Here is a 20,846-nt window from a genome sequence, read left to right as displayed (position 1 = left end):
ATAAATGTGAGAGCGTGAGGACCCAAAACACGTTGCTATTTTCTGCAAATATAAAATGACATTTTATTTATATCTCCTTAGGAACAGAATCTAATTATGCATTACATCCTAGCAATGGTCAGTACCAGCTACAGAACATTATGCTGCTTTTCATCTCCCAGTTCACCTTAGTGGGCACGGCAGTCACAACGATCACAGACTATTTTTACAGAGGAAGGTGAGAGCTTTCTCAAATGTGTTTTGTTGCTTAGAGAGGGCAAGCAGCTTCTCCCCATGGAAACAATCAGGTTGCTAGGCAGGACAAGGCCAAGTGTGGAAGAATGGTCCTTAAACAGATCTACTAAATAAATAGATCCTGCGACTGGCAACTTTCTTCAAGTTCTGATCAATACCCATGAAGTAACTGCTTGGCCTTTATCCAAACACTTCTTTCTTCAATGCTTCTTTGTCTTGCTGACAAGACAGCCAGTCAACACTGAAGCATACAGCCTGATCCAGGCGTACGTGATGCCCACTGCACAGTACACCGAGGTCAGCAGCAAAGGGATGAAGGGGTACTTCAGCTTCCACGAGGTAAAAGGGAATAGAAACTCACAGCAGACTTCCAGAGGCCCCAGGCCAAGGAGGTACAGAGTTTCCATCCAATTAAAAAGAGGTTTTTCTTTTCTGAAGGAGAGAAGTCTGATTTTAGATGAGTCACACCCTGGTTTAGCAGACATTCCCAGCTAGTATTTCCCACCTCCACTCCTGCAGTGGACGGCCATGCTGACTTCAAAATACTGCGTTTAGAAGAGCCATTGATGCTGTGCACTCCGTTATCTCAACAATTTAACCTGCCACATTTACCTATGCTGCCCAGATAAAATTGTCTTGTACTCAGAAGACAGATGGGGCCTCACTGTGACAATACCGTAAAACATACATGGAATCAGGGATTCTAAAAACATGCTTTATTCTAGTAAAGTACAAGTCATACAGAAGTCAATAACTTACTAACTTCTGAATCTTTCAATTCAGTGGCCTTATGTACAGTGCTCATGTGTGCACATTACTGACCACTTTCAAAACACAATCCCCCACTGAATCCTCCTGTGTACACAGAAAACTTTACCCTCTGAACCATCGCTCCAGCCCCAACTAAAAATACATTTGAAATCCTGACCATTTAAGAGCAATCGTCTCACAGAAGGGACTAAATATGACCCTAAGTGTGTGTCTACAGTTACCTGAACAGCGTCCTCAGCGAGGAGATACTGTACACAGTGAACAGGGACATGAGCAAGATTTTAATGGGGAGTTCTGTTAATGACAAAAACACGGATGACGGAAGAGCGCACGGACATTGTGAATACCCCCTGCTCCTCCTCCTCCTCCTCCTCCTCCTCCTCCTCCTCCTCTTCCTCCTCCTCCTCCTCCTCTTCCTCCTCCTCCTCCTCCTCCTCCTCCTCCTCCTCCTCCCCCTCCTCCTCCTCCTCCTCCTCACTATGTTGACCAGTGCCTCTAGTTCCTCAGTGCTGGGACTGAAGGTGTACGCCATGGTACCTGGCTAACCGCTTCTGAGGCGTCTAAATATACTCAGTGCTAGGAGCGAACTGGAGGGATTGTTCAGAGAAAGAACAGTTTCTCCTTCAAGAAGACTCCCAGTCACTTAGGTTAAAGTGCAGTGGCTTTAGGCCAGGATGGAAACGGCACGGTGTGCAAATGCAGCTGCTTACCTGGTGCAGTGAAGAGCAGAGGGAAGAGGGAATAGTGTCCGGTTGTCGTCAGAATCAGAAAAATTGTCGCATCTCCTGCTTTTTCCACAGCCAGTAGGCTAAAAATAAAAAGTCTTACAATAAATCCTTAACACAAGTGAAATGTGATTGCAAAGCGCTTAAATAAACACGTCTATTATCAGGCCTTGCTAAAATGAACCCTCATAACCCTTTATAAAATGAACACTGATAATTCTGTGAAGTCAATACTGGTTTTGTTGTAAGTCCAGTTCAAATGAGAACTAGCTGTGTCTGTTTGGAAGAAGGCTTTGTCCAAGTTTGATTACTTCATGTGTATGTTTGTCTGTGTGTATGTCTGTGCATGGTTGGTGCCCATGTAGGTCAGAAGGCATCAATCAGTCTCCTGGAACCAGAGTTACCACTGCCAAGTGGGTGACTGGAACTGAACTAGGTCCTCTGGAAGAGCAGCTGGCGAGTATTCTGATGTGCTGAACCGCCCCTTGAGGCCCTGGGTGTTGTTTTTAAAGTAACCAATAAAATGTTCCAAAGAGAAAAGGGGAATAAGATAGATATCCCACTCTCCCTGGGTTGGGGGGAAGAGGGAGAGGGAGGGAGGGAGGGAAGGAGAGAGAGGGGGGGGGGCAGAGAGACAGAGAAACAGAGAGAGAGACAGAGAGAGACAGAGAGAGACAGAGAGAGACAGAGACAGAGACAGAGACAGACAGACACATTGCTTTGCTGAGTAGGATTGGGAGCTGCTTAGCAGGGACAGACAGGGAAACTGTACTCAAGAGTTTACTTCCAAACATACGGCTAATCCATAGATAATCCCTGAACCTTCAGGTAAGAGCATAGAGTTTGCTCTGCTTGTAGTCTGGAAATTTTATGGCTCCTAAGAAAACATTAAATGCTTTTTCATGACTTGAAAAAACCCTCAAAAACAGAACAAGCCGATTCTATGTGCAGGACTTCAATGAGGAGGCGAGTGAACATTGATTCATTTACGGTGAGGAGATCACAGGATTCGGCAGCATAAGCTCTGTGGAAGTCCTGTGATCTGCTAGCTCTGTGACTTAGCAGTTTTTGGTTTGTTTTTGTTTTTTTAAGATTTATTTATTTTATGTATATGAGCACATGGCCACTCTCTTCATAAACACCAGAAGAAGGCATTGGTTGAAAGCCACCATTTTGTTGTTGGGAATTGAACTCAGGACCTCTGGAAGAGCAGTCAGTGCTCTTAACCACTGAGCCATCTCTCTAGCCCTGTGACTTCCATTTAAGGCAGCCTCTTGGTGTAAAGCTCAGGATGGCCTTGAAGTCATGATCCTCAGCCTCCTCAGTACAGGGGTACAGGCATGTGCCACTACAACAGGTCTAACTATGTAAATTGGTAAATAACAAGCTCCCTGGGCCCTGGTTTCTGCAGATTCTAAGATGGGAATCACACCAATTTATCCTAATTTCCCCAAAACATGCAACCAATATGACATGAATGAAACAATCAAACAGCTCTAGAAAAGTCTACAGTGGACATATGTGGAGCCACTTTGTAATACTCAGTCCTCACTTGGACTAACAACATGGACAGGAGATCCTGGGCTATTTTACTGATGCCAAGGAGCCAGCCTTTCCCAGGGATGCTCCCACCCAACACCCAGACCTACTAGAGTATTAATCATCAACATATGGGACCAAGCCATGGATCTTCACACATTTCAGAATCCTCACAGGTCTAAAGATCAAGCCAACTGGCCGTTGTCTTCATGTATCCCACACCACCGGACAAGTCTAGAACAGGCAGTCATTAGACAGCAAGACACTGAAACACGCCAACTCTCTGAGCCGTCTGCTTACCTCATTGGGAGAATCGCAAGGAGTATGGCTTTTTCATGGACATGCCACCCAAACATGAAGGAACTTAAGGCACAAAGAACCAAGCATCGGAGAAAGCCTCTGGGCCCTTGGGGTTTAAACCAAAGACAGAAAACAGAGGGCTAGAAACAACAGGCAAAGACAAAACGTCAGTGTCATTAAAGTCAGCTTTGCAGGAGCAAGGCACAGGTAAGCACAGGCTGTGAGGTCTTTGAGTACTGCACTGGAATAATCCGTCACTCTGGACAGGCCCCCAAAGGTAGCTTTAGAAAAGAAAATGCAAGCCCATAGGAAAATGTATCTACTTCATTAAAATGAACCTTATCCAAATTAATAAATGGCGACAAGTCCTGGGATATAAAATTTAACAATGTATTATCTGTATAATTAGCTAATATTCATTCAACTGACTAGGTCAGACTATAAAATTTCACAGATGTTTGGGGATGGCACATTAGATAGAGTTTGCCAGTTTCGTGAGCAGTGAAATTCAGAATACAGCCTTTGCCCTCTATATACACAGCTTCCAAAGCTGAGGATTTAGGATTTTTTTTTTAATATTTTGCTTCTTTCTCTCTCTCTGGTATTATATGCATGTGTAAGCACAGTTGTGGGGGGAAGGGCATAGGCACACAAAGTGGTCAGAGGAGGATGCTGGGTACTGTGCATTCTATAATTGACAGGGTCTCTTTCTGAACCTAGAGCCAGGCTGGTGTCCTCCTGTTCCCCATGCTGCTTGGTTAAAGGCACGCATACATGTGTACCCATGCCTGGCAGTGCATCATGTTTTCACTCACTGAACTACAGCCCCAGATCCAAGTTTGAGGTTCTAGTACTTTTAAACGTCATCTGAAACCTGTGACTGAGTAGACCAGCGTCACCCCCATGCCAGCATACAGCACTGCCAACAGTGAAGCGAGGCCAGGTGTCTTGCCAGGAGCTTGTGATCACTTAGAAACCAAAATTAAAGTGAATGTGTAATATCCACAGGGCTGAGTTGTTTATGTTGACTCCCACCGAAACCATCACAAAACTGAAGTCACCAAGCACTCACAGATGTGAATGAGGCTCCAACAGCACTCGACTCACAGCAGCTTTTGTTTTTGAGACAAAGTCTTGCTATGTAGCCGGATTGGCCCCCAAGGAGCAACGTTCCTGCCTCCACCTCCCCCGAGCTTAGGCTGCAGGCTATCAGTGCCATCATGCCTGGCTTCACAGCAGATTTTCATCTGATGAGCGCTTCTGTTTCTCATAATTCATTATTACCATCGAGACAAAATATCCTGTTTTCCAGACACATTTTGATCATTTAGCCAAGGACGAGAAACACAAAACAAAGCCTGGATGTTCTGCCACAAAGATTTTCTTTCTCCCCAGCACGCTCCATGCCTCCTACTCGGGCTTTTCTTTGCCTCCTGCCAGGATGGACAGATGGCTTAAACAGCCACTGGCAAGCCTCTCTCACAGAGGCTTTTCTGTAATCCTCCCTCACTGTGTTCAAAGTTACCCTCAGAACTGCTAGGAAATACTCCAGTCTGCAGGATTTCAGCCATGGAATTTACCCTGCAGTCGGAAGAGCTTGGAAGCTGAAGCCCAGTCAGCGCCGGGACAGGAGAAGCAGAGGAAGCCTCAGCAAATGAGCGCCACACGCCAAGTTCTTACCAATATGGCTATCAGTGTGCAGATGAGGGTTGCCGAGGGGGAGACTGAGGGGAGGACAGTGTGCTGGGACTGCTGGACCAAACCACTTGTCATTGAGGCCCTGGGGATCTGGCTGGGATCAAGAAGCTTCAGTTCCAAACCTAGAGAGTAAGCAGGCATTTTACTTTAATCAACAGGATTCCATCTTATGAGTCAGATCCTGGAGCAACAATCTTAAGAAGCTACTAAAACTTACAGCTGCTCACAGCTCAGTTTCCTGGGTTTAAATCTATGCTGTGTTGCCTCCTATGCTGATGCTTCTTTCTGGTTTCAGATGACAATCTACAGCTATAGACTGACACTAGAGTAGGCTAATGTGCTGCGTACAGGAACCTGGTGGGCAGGCAGCATGTGAGCAGCCATCTTCCCTAGCACTTAAACAAAGCAAGCTATTTAAAATGCAGACCATGGTGCACCACAACTTCGAACCTTTCACTCCTGCAGCACTCGGTTCATAATCCCACATACAGCCCAGTCTTCATTGACGTGTCACCTCTATCTCTCCAGCCTCATGTGTGCTAACGAGGCTTAGTCTCCACGGACTCGGAGTCCTCAGCACAGCACCCTCAAAAGCTGTGTCTCTGCTCATGAAACTCCCTTTGACTCATTCACTCTGCCAAACTAATTCAGTCACACAAACAGAACTAAACCGAGAGGCAGAGCTGCTTTGTGAGTTCTCTGGTGCAGCTTATGTGCTGTTTTCTCTGTCATACTATCTATGTCCCTTAAATACAGAAATGATGAGGTCATTATCCCACACACAGCAGTTCAATCATTACTTTTCAGAGAACCACGTCTGGAAGAATGACGCAAACCCCACCCAAAATGAACTCCAGAGTAAAACCAGGGCAGTCAGACAGCCTGAGCACTGACACGGGCCTGTCTGTTGCCACTGAGAGCCAGCAATGTGGAGAAGACAGAGCCTATGGATGTATTTTCTAGTTACTCCTTTCCCCTTCAGTTTTTGGTTTTTATTTTCCTTTTTGTTTTGAGACCCATCTCATGTAGCTCAGGCTAGCTTTGAACTCCTGTTGCCTTCACTCAAGTGCCGGAGTTACAGCTGCGTGCCCTCATACCCTGTTCTCTCCCCTCTTTGAGACAGGATCTCATGTAGTCAACCCAGCCAAGAACGACCCTGAATTTCTCATCTTCCTGCCTCTACCTTCTGGGAGCTGGACTGCAGGTCCACCACAGTGGTTTATGCAATGCTGGCAGTGGAACTAGGATTTGCACTCCACCAGCTCAGTTAAAGCCCAGCCCGATTCTGTCTTAAAACTCTGGGCTATTCCCCTGAGCTTCTGAACCCACTGCTAACTTTCCATGTAAGGCACTGGGCGCAGCAGTCTCTCTACTCAGGCGGGGTAATCAGACCTTGTACTGCACACTAGACTGAGTGGTAACTGCTTTTGAAAAACGCTAATGTTTGAAGTTACTTTGTAAGAATGCCACACTGATGATGAGTGAGGGATGAAACCAAATTATAATTTCTAAAAATAAGTGAGTAAACAAAGAATCAATTTCCTGTAAGTACAGAACAGAAACCGTAAAAGCCACAATGGAGTCAGCACCTACTCTCTTGTTCCCAGGCCTTTTGTCCTAACTTTAGGCCCAAGTGCACAGATGGGGTAACCTGCTCAAAGCCACATGACCAGTTGGTACCACAACTTAATCTGGGTCCCTGTGGCTCCAAAGTCTGTGACTGATAACACCTTGTGTGCCTGGTCCCAAGGAGGTCAGAAGCGGGCATCAAATGCCTAGGAACTGGAGTTATAGGTGGTTATGAGAGCTGCTGTGTGGGAAGGAAGTGGAGAACCAAGCCCACTCCTCCTCTGTGAGAGCCATAAGTACTCTTAACTGTGGGGCCAGTTCCCTGTGACTGTTTCAGACCCTAAAATTATCTCTACGCTGGAAAGGGTGTATGCACAGAGGGCGGTTTGAAGGAATCAGTTTTCTCCTTCTACTACATGGATTCTGGAACCAAACTGAGGTTGCCAGTCTTAGCACAAGGCACTTCTACCTGCTGAGCCATCTTCCTGGCTCAACCTAACATATAAATTTAATTCTTGCTTTCATTCACAACAACATGCTCTGTAGGAAAGTAAAGACCAAGAATTCCCAAAGTATTGTGATGAAAGCAATACTAGGGTAATCAAATGACCTGACATGGAACCCCCTCCATAATTAAAATACTTAAAAAAATGTGTCTAAGATTGAATCTACCCACACAAGGAAAGTACTACAGCCCCAATGCCACGAGGAAGACTTGTGAGGGATGCGGTCCCTCACTTACTGCACACGACTCGGCCTCCAGCTCTGCTGGAGCAGCTCTCATAACCACCTATAACTCCAGTTCCTAGGCATTTGATGCCCGCTTCTGACCTCCTTGGGACCAGGCACACAAGGTGTTATCAGTCACAGACTTTGGAGCCACAGGGACCTGAGCTGAAGTGCAGGGCTGGAGACCAAATGATCCAGAACACAAATCCAAGGCCCAAACACCGGCAGGCGTTTCCACTTCCTGGTGGGACTGGCCCTTCCAGTACCCACAGTCTAAGTGAAAAAGCTGGGTACCATACCAGTTACACACAGTGCTTTGTCCAAAGCACTGTACAAGGCCCAGAAGTTTGGAGCCCAGTAGGCATGGCAAAGGCCCCTCTTGAAAGGAAAGAGTCGGGAGAAGACTTGTGGCAGCTGGTTCTGTTGAAAAGGAAAAATGAAACCAATTAAACAGCCATCGTTTTTCCCCAAACTCTAAAATAGAACAGGAAAACTGCCTGCAACATTGTGTATAAAAAGTTCAGGGGTTGGGGATTTAGCTCAGTGGCAGAGCGCTTGCCTAGGAAGCGCAAGGCCCTGGGTTCGGTCCCCAGCTCCGAAAAAAAAAGAACAAAAAAAAAAAAAAAAGTTCAGCAGCCTAGGATCCCATCTTGGTTTCTCTAACTTTCTGACTGGTCAGAGAGAGGACGCATAGAGATCAGTGAATACTCATTCATGCTAGTAGGAAGTACTGTGGAATTCACACAGTCCAAGAGAGCACAGAGTTCACACAGTCCGAGAGAGCACAGCGTTCACACAGTCCGAGAGAGCACAGAGTTCACACAGTCTGAGAGAGCACAGCGTTCACACAGTCTGAGAGAGCACAGGGTTCACACAGTCCGAGAGAGCACAGCGTTCACACAGTCCGAGAGAGCACAGCGTTCACACAGTCCGAGAGAGCACAGGGTTCACACAGTCCGAGAGAGCACAGCATTCACACAGTCCGAGAGAGCACAGGGTTCACACAGTCCGAGAGAGCACAGGGTTCACACAGTCCGAGAGAGCACAGGGTTCACACAGTCCGAGAGAGCACAGGGTTCACACAGTCCGAGAGAGCACAGGGTTCACACAGTCCAAGAGAGCACAGGATTCACACAGTCCGAGAGAGCACAGGGTTCACACAGTCCAAGAGAGCACAGAGTTCACACAGTCCGAGAGAGCACAGGGTTCACACAGTCCGAGAGAGCACAGAGTTCACACAGTCCGAGAGAGCACAGCATTCACACAGTCCGAGAGAGCACAGCATTCACACAGTCCAAGAGAGCACAGGGTTCACACAGTCCGAGAGAGCACAGGGTTCACACAGTCCGAGAGAGCACAGGGTTCACACAGTCCGAGAGAGCACAGGGTATAGTCCATCCACACTTGCTGAAGTGTATGTGGGGGCAGGGAAGACTAGATAAGATGTGGTGTTCCCCTATCGGAATAGGAAGTAAAGATAATTTCGAGATGTGGACCAAGAGAGAAAAAATATTTGGACATTTGTCTCAGGCACTTTGCTGTGTACAAAGGACTGATCTGGGAGGCTAGGAATGTTAGTTAAGTTGGCGCATTTTAGAGGAGTCCACAGTGAGAATTAATTCTCTCATGTAAGCACAGTTCACACTACTTGAACATGCAGGGAAATGTGTGCAGAGCGCTCTACCTTGGCTCTGGTAGGAAAGGAGGAGCTCACAGTTGCTTCCCACCCTCCCTACTCCATTGCTCTTTTTAAATGACAAAACCATGACTGACATTAATTTTTAAAAAGTAAAAAGCAGAAACAAAATAAGGTGTCTTACCAAGGCTAGGAAAGGACCTAGCGAAAGAGCGGAAACTAGGAAAACGATCAGTGCCAGGGCAGTAACTCGGACAATGCTGAAGCTGTCCCATCGGACAGAGCCATCTACAGAACAGGAAAGCCCGCATTACCAGGAGCATGAAGAGGGACCTCCAACAATACCCAGGGTTCCAACACATAGCCCAAATGCGCCCACAGCTACCATCCTCCCGGCCTCAATCTCCCTAGTTCTGATCGTTGTGGATGATGGAGGATTTATAGATCAGGACCTGAGAGGCACTCGCCGTGCTTCACAACACTGTGAGTCTCATGGATCTTCCACCACCGCTAAGACTTGCCTGGTTTACTTGCCGTGAAACAGTAAGATCGCAGCAGATAGATACCATAGGCTGGGGCTACATAGAGGTAGATGTGCTTGAAATGGAGGAGGACAGCAAAGAGAAATGCCCCTTCAATATGCCTCTTCTAGGAGATAGAAAGGGAATATATCACTTTAAATTCAAGGTAGATGAAATGCAGTATGTGTTATCCTGGAGCGGATCCTAGAACACAAGGAAGACATTAGTAGAAAAGCTGATGAAATTCAAATAAACCAATGCTAGCTTTTTAGCCTTGGTGATTAGTTGTTTAAGAAGAGAGCATTAGAGGGAAACAGGCGAGGACTCACAACTATTCATGTAACATTTCTGTGCAGCTAAAAGTATTTTCAAAAAGAAAAAAACAAAACAAGACAAAACAAACCAAAGCCACCTATTTAAAAGTAGAAACCTTAAGACAAAATAAATCAGTAACAAAAAACCCTGGAGTTTTGCTATGCTATTCAGGTTGGTCTTAAACTCCTGAGTTGAAATAATTTTTCTGTCACAGAGCTTCCTGAGTGCTGAGACTACCATGTTTTGTTACCACATCCAGCTAAAGTTTTAACTACTAACATCTAAAAAAATGTTATCAGTGTTTTGCTTGTACAATGTGTGCAATGACTGCAGGAGACAGAGGAGGACATCAGATCCTCTGGAACTGAAGTTACAGGTGGCTGTGAGCTGCCATGTGGGTGCTGGGAACTGAAATAAGTCCTCTGGGAGAGCAACCTGTGCTCTTAACTGCTGAGACCTCTCTCCAGCCCAATAACTGCACCTTAAGCCCAATAACTATGCCTTAGGGGATATTCTGTAAAAATAGAATGAAGTGTGGCACCCGGAATCCGTTACTTCACCGGCACAAAGAGCTTCAGGAAGGAATGCAGGCTGCCTATTGAAGCAAAGCCAGTGGGGACTGCTGCTCTGCTCACCCCGAGCTGCAGTGCAGGGCTGCAGACCAAGCAGTCCAGAATACACATCCAAACACAGACTCGGGCAGGGCTCCCACTTCCTCATGGGACTAGTCCCTTGAGTGTTCACAGTCAAAGTGAAAAGACCGCATGCCATACCAGACAAGACACAGCTCTGACCACATCACTTTACTGAAAAAGAATCCTACATGTGTATCACTGCAGCAGGTTTTCTCTATTTCTGAGAAACTTAGATTTTTTTTAATAACATATAGAAATTCAAGTAGGAGCTGGAGAGATGGATCAGTAGCTCAGAGTGTTTCTTGCTGTTGTAAAGGCCCAGGCCTCTGTTCCCAGCACCCACATAATGGTTCACCACTGCCTGTAACTCTAGTATCAGGGGGTCTGACGCCCTCTGATGTCTGTAGGCACCTATATACATCTGGTGCACATAAACGCATAGGAATAACACATACACACAAAACAATAAATAAACCATTACTTCAAGATACATAGTGAGCATCAAGCCTGGTGCTGAGATATGGGCTATGTCACCAGTAACCACAAACTAATAATACATATATTAAAAAAAAAAAAAAAGCTCAGTGATTAGATCACTTGAGTGTGTGTGAGACCCTGCGTTCTATCTCCAGGATGGTCTCACTAGGCTCTTGCCAAGACCAGCCCTGAATTCTCAGGTCCAAAGGATCTACCTACCTCAGTCTTCTATCAGTCTTCTAAGCAGCGTGGACTCTAGCGTACACTGCCATGTCAGGCTAAGGGGACTAAATATGGTTCTTAACCCACAGAGGTAAAGGGATAATAGATCCCCAGACGAACTTTAATAAAAGCAGTCTGAATTCTACCTACTGCATAGAAACTGGAAAAGAAGCAACTATGGCCATGGTAAACCCTTAGATAGGAACATGGATCCTTTGACTTCAAATTCAATATTTCCATCGCACTGTTCTAACTAACCTACAAGCTTCTCAGAGAAAACACCACCACCATTTACACAGCAAACGCTGCTGCAGATTCCACCCGACGGAAACAGTGCAGCCAAACAGAACTCTACCCACACCTACCACACTGTAATGAAACTTTAGTATACAATTTATATCCTGCTGTACATTTTATATTTAATATGATAAAATATTTTATATTTAGGATATAATTTTCTCATCTTAATAGTATCATCCAAAGAGCAGGTAGTTTGTGGAAGTATCAATAAGAATGTCTACGTGATGATGTTCTGAACATCAGCTGGAGTAAATTATCTTTAACCCTCTAACATGCTGTGTGCATAAGCTGGTAACTAGAAGCGGGAATGTACTCAGGTTTCCTGTGTTTACCTGAAACAGACGGGCAATGGACAGCAGCAGCAAGCCAGAGAGAAAGCCATTGTACTGGAAATGAATGTCTGGGCGATGTCAAGGAAGACGACCCTAGGTTCATAATGAAGTGTGGATGCTTTTTAGCTGTTTCTCAAAATTCAATAATCAGGGACCAAATATTTTAATGACCAGACTCCAGTAAACTTGGAGAGAGCACAGGTTTGGGAATAGAGTAACCCAGACCAAGCTCCCTTTCAAACGTAGCTAGTTCACATGCGATGATTATCACTACACAAAGAATTAGCCTGTTAGTATACACCAGAGTAAGCGGACAGGATGTAGAATACCAAGGATACGGTCCACAATTAACAACCCGAAGTTCCACAGCAATAGCACGGACAGAACAAACTTCGGTTTCTCTGTGAGGTCTTTCCCTGTTCTTTTTCCGTCGATGCATTTACAGCACCTGCAAGGACATCCCAGGAGAGAAAGAGACAACTGTTCTCTTCATCACAACAGCACAGCACTTCTGTAGAGAGCCATTCCTGACAAACTGTCCATGGTGTCCACGGTTGACCTCAGGGTCAAAGCCACATCTTTTCCTCAGGTATGCAGATCAGAAACAAGTGCTCACTTAATAAAACTAACCTCCAAGTAAGGATTTTAAAAATAAGAGGGCACTGCTAGTTCAGTCCTTAAGAGTGCAAAGTGTGGGCCAAGGGTGTAGCTCAGCTGGCAGAGCTCCGGCCTAGCAACTGAGTGCAGTACTCCAAGCCTGTGCTCCAGCTCTGACCGGTAGGGGTAGGAGGACTGGAGGTTCATCCCACTCAGAGTTAAACACGCAGTCTCCAGACCAGTCTTTGGGCTGCGAACTGCAAAGCTGTAGTCCCTCACTACCTAGCTGCTGATGACAATCGTTATGTAAGGACCGGGGACGATGACTCAGTCAGAAAGTGCTTGCTGTACAAGCAAGAGGACTTGAGTTCACTCTCCAGAACTGATATTTACAAAACCAAAACCCAGACCAACCAACCAGCCAACCAACCAGCCAACCAACCAACCAACCAAAAAAACCCAGGAAGCTAGCAGCAGTACTTGTAGTCCTAGTATTAGGAGGCAGAGTCAGGTGGATCTCTGGGGACGGTCATCCATTTTATTCTGTGAGATAGGGTTTCTCCCTGGCCTGAACTTGCCAACTGTTCCAGGCTGGTCACAGCACCACAGATCTACATGTATCTCCCTCCTTCGTAATGGGGTCACAGTGCATGCCACCATGCCTGGCAGTTTCACAGGCACTTTGCTTGTTTGTGTATCTGTGGACCATGTGCATGGCTGGTTCCTGCAGGGCAGAAGAGGGCACTGGAGCCCTTGGATCTGAAGTCAAAGGCAGTTGTGAGCTGCCAAGAGGGTGCTGGGAATAAAACCTGTGTCCCCTGCAAGAACAGCACAGCAGATGTTCTGAACTGCTGAGCCATCTCTCCAGCACAGCGTAAGATAACCTGAGTTTATTGGGATGAAACTCCTTAAGAACAGACTTTGGTGGTGCACAATGGATACATGTGCATAATGTATACATACCGTGTCCCACAAAATAAGGCATATCACAAAAGCCTCTGGGAGTGGCCAAAAGGAAAGGAAGGCAGGAAGGCACGTGGAGTTATTCTGCATGAGAAAATTGGTCGTGGGATTCTATTCGGATTAGTTTCTTCATAATACAGTGTCTTCTCATACTACAACCTCAAAACCCCAACTTCTTCCCATTTCTCCACAAAACCTCTAAGAATGATCCAGTCTTTACTCTCGGGCATTTTAAAGCTCAGCTTGGGTTTTCCTGCTTTAGGACTTGTTACTATATGAACAGGGTCTGTTCCGTATACATCAGCTGTATACATTTTCTAAGTAACTCCCACACAAACAAATGTCCATATAGCATAACTTACTCGTGAACAGCATACACAAAGAGCGCATCTGTCAAGATGACAGAAAACCTCTGGAAAAGCAGTGTCCTTGAGCTGTAATAGTTCAGGTTATGGATATCAAGCATCTCTTGATCAAAGTATTTGGCAATATGTGATAAGGCGTACTCGAACCATGCAAAAAAGGGGGGATAATCCAAGGTCCACTCTGAAGTTGCCTGAGATTAAAAAAAAAATCCAAATTAGAACACCCTCTAAGTAAATAAACAAGGTATATTTAAAATTGTTCACTCTCTAGTCTTTAGAAAGCATAATGATATGACATTGCACTTAAGATGCCCTATACACAGCAGTTTCTATGTAAGGAGAATTAAAACACATGGACATGATGCACACACCTGTAGTCCCAGCACTGAGGAGGTTAAGGCAGGAGGATTATGGGTCTTGGACCAGCCTGAGATTCTTTGGCCTTGTATCATAGGCTAGGCACTAATTATAATCTTCCTTCTCTGCACTTGTCACTTAAAAAAAATAAAATGTGAATTACTTTTTTAATGCATACGAGTCTCTCCTGCTTGAATATAGAAGTGCCACGGTGTGCGTGGTGCCCCCGAAGGTCTGAGGAGGGTGTTGGATTCCGCTGGGACTGGAGTTTCAGGTGGTTGTGAACTACTATGCAGGGCCTGGGAATTGAACCCTGTACCTCTGTGAGAACAAGCGCTCTTAACCAGAGCCAACTCTCCAGTCCCTGTTAACTCTTTTCACTGAGAATTCCTTCTCTACAGGTCCGAATGGCTCACTGGGCACTAACTGGCTCTTCATGAGGACTGGCCCAAGGCATCTCTGTGACTAAAGAGGAATAAAGAGATGAGAGGCAAGGCTTGCTCTCCGCTCGTTTTCACTTTTAAGTTCTTTCCTAAAGTCCTGGGGTTGGATTTGGGCAAGCATCACGGCACTCAGCTTCACGCCCAGTCCAGCCCTCTGCCAGACAACTGCTAGGTCTGGAGAAATCGTAATCCGTTCACACCCCTACAGGTGTAAAACACAGGAGGTTTAGAGGGCTCCGGTTAAGCCCAGAGGCTCTCTGTCTCTAGGCAACCCATGCACTGACATCTTCATATACAGAGCATCCCTTTCTAATTCCAAGTCTCCACGGTAGGATGTAAGTAAAATGACCCTGGACTTAGGAAAAGAAAAACTACAAATTCTATTTTCAGTCTCATTCTCTGAAATTACTGTTTTAACAATATATGAACAGAGTAGCAGCTTTGTAATTTACATAGATGTGTTCAGCAGGATATATTCAGAAATGATTTCTTGTTAGGATATGAACAATAAAAAGGTTTAGAAAACTGCAAATAATTCTAAAAACTCTGTCAATTTAGATTTTTACATTTATAGCTTCTAGCTGTAATTTAAAATGTCAGAGCTTGGCCTCCCCCAAAAGAGTTGCTTACTTTTTTATTGGAAGTTAAAGACTTTCTGACTTTATTCTACTGACACATTTACGGACTTTTTTTTTTTTTTTTCTGGTTTTTTTTTTTTTTTTTTTTTTTTGGCGCTTGGGACTGAACCCAGGGCCTTGCGCTTGCTAGGCAAGCGGTCTACCACTGAGCTAAATCCCCAACCCTCACATTTACGGACTTTAAAAGTAGTGAGCAATAAACACAGACATGGGCGGCTGCTGCTCAGAGATGACCATTTTCCCAGAACAAAGTGTCCCCAGTTCCCTTTCCACACTACCTAGAGCCTCTCTGTATAACACCCCTATTCCAGGGAAACCCCCAGACTGGGCAGCACAGAGGACCTCTGCTCCCAGGGGATTTTATCTGGCCATCTTTTTACCTAGATAGCTTGTATTAGCTGGCATTCCCTCCCAGCCATTCCACTAAGAGTGCTGGAGACGAGACTCAAAACATATTCACATTTTTTGGTTTTCAAATACCAAAATAAGCCGTGTGTCTGTATGAAGAGTCAAACTAATCCGTATCATGCAATAGAGATTAACGGTCTCTCTGGTGCTTTTCCTAATGGTTGACCATTCAATGCTGAGGGGTGACTGCAGTGGGCGCTCCGCACTGCGCCAGTGCTTCCGGTCGGTATGTCTTACTTAGCATCGACCTTGCACAGGGGCTGCTAAACCTGGACATCCCGAAACCACAGCCCACGCTCTGGATACTACCCACATAGCACTTTTCCTAGTTGGTGTTCACACATACAAACTGTGATACCTCACGCTAAAACAGTCATGTAAAGTTCCCAGCATGTCTCTGAAATATTTACAGTCCCTTAGGACACCTGTCTGTAGGTTTTTCCACTTCACTGACTTGAGAAAATAAGGCTGGATGAGGTTGTAGCTCAGTTTATTAACTGAGTGCTTATCGAGCACGTCTAAGGTCTCGGGGTCCAGATCCTCAGCTACACGATGAATTCAAGGCCAGCCTGGGCTACCTGAAACCATCTTAAAAAACAAAAGGAAGAGGCTGGAGAGAGCTCGGGGTGAGTGCACACTGTTCCTGCAGACAGTCTGAGATACTCATGTTGAACAGCTCACGACTGCCCGTAATTCAGCTCCTACAGAGCTGACGCCTCTTCTGGTCTCTGCGTGTTCTTACTCACATGCGTGATTAAAACAACCCCACAACACTCAGACTGCCACCCTGTTTTAGTTGATCCTTACAGGTACGCCTATTCATGCAATGCGCTTGGAGGTCAGAGGTTGACGTTTTGTGTCTTCCTTAGTCTCTCTCCACCTTAGTTTTTGAGACAGCATCCCTCTGGGGCTCACCAACTTGGTTAGACTTGTTAACCAGAGAACTTGAGATCTGCCCATTTCTGCCTTCCCAGAAGTGGAATTACAGACCCACACCACTACACCCAGCCTCTCTTAGGTGGGTGCTGACCACCTAAGCTCGGGTCCTAAGGATTATGTAACAAGCATTTTACCAACTGAATCATATCTTGAGTCCCGGGAAAATACCAGAATACCACTGTAAAATTCCCTTAAGGGCTGAAGGCTCAGCAGTTAAGAACACTTGCTACTGTAGAGAGCCTGCTTTCCATTCCCAGGATCCACATGGTGGCTCATGACCCTCTGTAACTACAGCCCCAAGAGATACGGTGCCCTCCTCTGACCACTGCAGGCATCAGGCATCCAGCCATTGCACATGTATACACAGAGGCAAAACACTCACGCATATAATCTTTTAAAAAAATTCTCCTATCAGGAAAGGAGAGGTAGGAACCTTAAGAGCTTCCTACTCTACCAGAAGACACCAGCTCAATTCCTGGCACCCACATGAGATGGCAAACAACTGTCTCTAACTCCAGTTCCAGAGAGGATCTGGAGCAGCAGGTCTCTGCAGTCACTTGAACTCATGCACACACACCCCTCTACATAGAGCACATAGCTAAAAATACATCTTCTTAAGAAGTCTTTTATTGGGGTGTGTGTGCGTTTGTGTGTGTGTGTGTGTGTGTGTGTGTGCGCGCGCGCCTGCGTGCGTGCCAGAGTTCACATGTGGAGGCAAGAGTTTTCTATTTTTTAAAACATTAATAGTGTGTGTGTCCCTTCCATGTTTTAGATGTGGAGGTTAGGGAACAAACTGCAGAGTGGCTCTCTCCTTCCACTATGAGGTAGGCTGTTAGACTTAGCTACAGAGCCTTCTTCCTGGCCGAGAGTGTCCCACTTGTGTGTCAGTTAACAGAAATCCACTTAGGGCTTTGTGCACAGCAGGCAGGTGCTCTACATTGGGCCACACTCCCAGTCCTAAAAATCTCATTAAACAGCCATAATCTAAGGCTGACTCTATACAACGTTTCTTCTGTTCTTGCTTCGTTTCTGAGATAGTGTCTGGCTATAGTTCAGGCTGGCCTTGAATCTTGATCTCCCCACCTCAATATTCCCAGTGCTGGGATTACAGGCATGTGCAGCCATGCTGGCTTACTTATAATCTTATAAGGTAATGGTGAAACTTACCTCATAATACCACTGAGATATTGGGAGGTTGTGAGTGATAGCAAGCCAATTTCGGTGCACTTCAAAATCTGTGGAATGGCTACACAAGGCAATTAAAGGAACAGAATTAGATTTTGAAACAGCTGTATTTCATTACCCTATAACCACATGCATGCACACAAGTACAATATCCTGAAACATCTCACTTATTAGTGGTCTAAAGGCCAGTCCTCCCTCTGAAGCTGTCAGAGAATCTAAGTGTTTGTGAATGCGTCTCAGGGATATCCAAGGGCTGAAAATAAGCTTCAAACTGATTCTCAGACCACAGCATGAAAGGGACTTTTTCTCACAAAAACCTCTAACAAAATCCATAGTCTAGAAAATGCCTTACAAAAGAAGGGCTTTACATTTTAAGAATTACGTTTAAATTATTTTGTGTGTAGGTGGAAGTCAGAGGACAATGTATGGAGAGCTGGTTATCTCGTTCCGCTGTTTGTCTTGGGGATGAAACTCAGGTTGTCAAACTGGCTGGCAGGGCCCCTTTACCCACTGAGCATCTCATGAGAACAAGGGTTGTTTTGTAGCCCTGGCTGGTACTGAACTTGCTTCATCAACCAGGTTGGTCTTGAATATATATCAGTCTTCCTGCCTCTGCTTTCAGAGTGCTGAGACTACAGATATGAACAACCACACCCAGCTTCAAAAGGTTTTGTTTCATGGAGACCATGTTCTAACACTGGTTATACTCCCTGCCTCGGAAACTCTCTTGAATTGGTGTCAATGATATATAGGTGGTTTTGTGCAACAACCTCCACCACCCTGGTAGACAAAATGTGGACACACAATCCGGGCTGGCCTTGCATTCTTTTCTATTTTTTACATTTACTGATTTGTGCAGAGAGGAGGAGCAAGCTGTGGCCTGTGTGTCAAAAGGACAGCTTGAGACTTTGTTCTCTCTCTCCCAATGTAGGTCCTGGGTACTGAACTCAGGTTGTTAGGCTTGCCGACAAGTGCCTTTACCCTGGCTTTCTTGATTTTTTTTTTTTTTTTTTTGACCTCCACATCTCAAGTGCTGGAATTATTAAGCATGCAACTAGCTTAATGGTTAAAGGCTCCTGTTCACTAAATCAATTATCATTCTACCACCTACTTTCTAAGACTGGAATGCTGTTCATTTAATGATATCCTTTATCACACTTATAATTTATATTATTATTATACCCACTGTCTACACAAAGTGAGGCGGTGGGTGGCTCCTGTGCTTTTAGTTTTGACCGCACACTTATTTTCTTCACATAAATCTACATATGTTTTCCACAACCCTGTGTGATCTGGCCACTGCTTATGTTAACCGGTGCCATTTTTCTTTTTCAGCTCTTCCACTACAATGACAACTTTCTCTACCTAGAATCCTGGGTTCTTTAATATGGGGTTTGTGCACTCACTCTTTCCTATACTTTAACAGTCTTTTACATCGGTTATTCTTTTTCATATTGAGGATTTGAACTCAAACATCACCTCCTACAAGAAGAGAATCCCCCTGCCAGTCAGTTACTGGCTCCTTTATAATCCCTGTAATAGTATGCAAGTCTGCCGTTCTCAACTCCACGGAAGACGGAAGACGAGGTCCTGAAATGTTCTGTTGACAAATGCCACCCGGTCTTTTAAGCAGCAGGTCATACTGGCTGAAAGACTAGTTAGTGAAGGTGTGTGTCATTTACTTGCAAACGGAGGAGGAGGGCCCTGAAGCTCATAAACCTGAAAGTGGTTTGCTCAAAATCAGACAGCGTAAGGACTCTTCCTGGCCAGATATAGCTATATTCTAGCTCTCAGGTGAAGCACCAACCCCTGCGGTAGAAGGTTTAGCAAAGGCGGAGAGGACACATGGCCTTTCTTCCTCATACCCAAAACATCCATGCAAGTCTCGCCCACCCTGCCGACCGCGGGGCTTTCCCGTTCAGTCCCCGGCTCTGCAGGTCCTTACTAGGTGGGGATGAGAAGGCACTTAAGGAGTGTCACCCCAAGAGCCAAAGCCGAGAACCAATGGCCACTACCGGCTGCAAGCCCAAACGCCGCCATTCCTGGAGTCCCGTCACTTCCCGGACGCTGCGCATGCGGATAAGGACTGTAGAGGCGGTGCCCGTGAGCTGTGCGCATGCGCCAGCTGCTCGGGCGCTGGCTGGAGAGAGCGCCAGCATTTAAACCTCGCGCCCTGTCTCCGTAGTCTCCCAGACAGAGAGGACTTATCTGCGCCTGCGCCAACTCCTGTGGCGCCCTCCATCCATTCATTTTCGGTTTTGTAAATACATCCATTCAAATAGTAGCTGGTGGTCTGCTTTGGTTCTTGATTTTTGGTTGGTGTGGGAAACCTTCGTGAGAAACTTCCCCCAGAGATGTTCAAAGTAGTGAAGGAGACAGTTGTTACATAGATGAAAGTCCTTGAGAATAAGGACCCTTTGGAATCGGAAGTTAAATCCAGGTAGAGTTGAACAAGATACACAGCTGAAACCATTCTGATTCTAGTGTCACTGAGCTAGGCTCTCCATGCAGCACTTGTGCCTTGTGGAAGGGAGGCTAAATTCAGCATTTCTCACGGTTGTTGTTGTGATAGTTTAGTCACAATGTAGTTCTGGCTGGCCTTGAACTCACAAAAATCTTCCTGCCTCTTCCACTGGGGTACTGGGACCAAAGACTAAAAGCATGTATTACTATGCCTCGTTACTTCTCTCATTTAATTGAAAATAATCTAGGCAGCTTGTTAAAATTGACATCCTGATTCAGTGGGTAAGTCCGAGTACCAGTACTGCTGGTTCACAAGGGCTTAGGCACCTGTAATGAATGTTCTTGTCTCCTTTATACCATGCGTTTTGGTTAGAGTAAATCCTGGTTAGTCCGTCTATCCTCCCTCCCTTCCCTCCCTCCCTCTCTCTGTCCCTCCCTCCCTCCCTCCTCATTCGGAAGGATAAAAAACGTTTTACCTCAAATTA

General features: G+C 45.6%; 1 protein-coding gene across 8 annotated transcripts; it reads right to left on the bottom strand.

Moving 5' to 3' along the window:
* Positions 1 to 38: 38 nt before the first annotated feature.
* Positions 39 to 20,002, bottom strand: Alg8 (ALG8, alpha-1,3-glucosyltransferase). Of its 8 annotated transcripts, none has more exons than XM_063285011.1 (13): positions 19,844 to 20,002; positions 17,881 to 17,959; positions 13,926 to 14,119; positions 12,342 to 12,451; positions 12,004 to 12,071; positions 9,723 to 9,849; positions 9,386 to 9,489; positions 7,874 to 7,985; positions 5,250 to 5,357; positions 3,570 to 3,675; positions 1,716 to 1,813; positions 1,227 to 1,299; positions 39 to 666 (listed from the first exon to the last, which is right to left on the bottom strand). In XM_063285011.1, exons 1-13 carry the CDS (start codon positions 19,936 to 19,938, stop codon positions 435 to 437), a joined length of 1,506 nt encoding a protein of 501 aa, XP_063141081.1. In that variant the 5' UTR covers positions 19,939 to 20,002; the 3' UTR covers positions 39 to 434.
* Between the last annotated feature and the right edge of the window lie 844 nt (positions 20,003 to 20,846).

Source organism: Rattus norvegicus, chromosome 1 (genome assembly GCF_036323735.1).
Source record: "Rattus norvegicus strain BN/NHsdMcwi chromosome 1, GRCr8, whole genome shotgun sequence".
Classification (NCBI taxonomy): domain Eukaryota; kingdom Metazoa; phylum Chordata; class Mammalia; order Rodentia; family Muridae; genus Rattus; species Rattus norvegicus.
The sequence above is the reverse complement of the archived record's forward strand: the minus strand, read 5'-3'. Positions and strand labels throughout refer to the sequence as shown.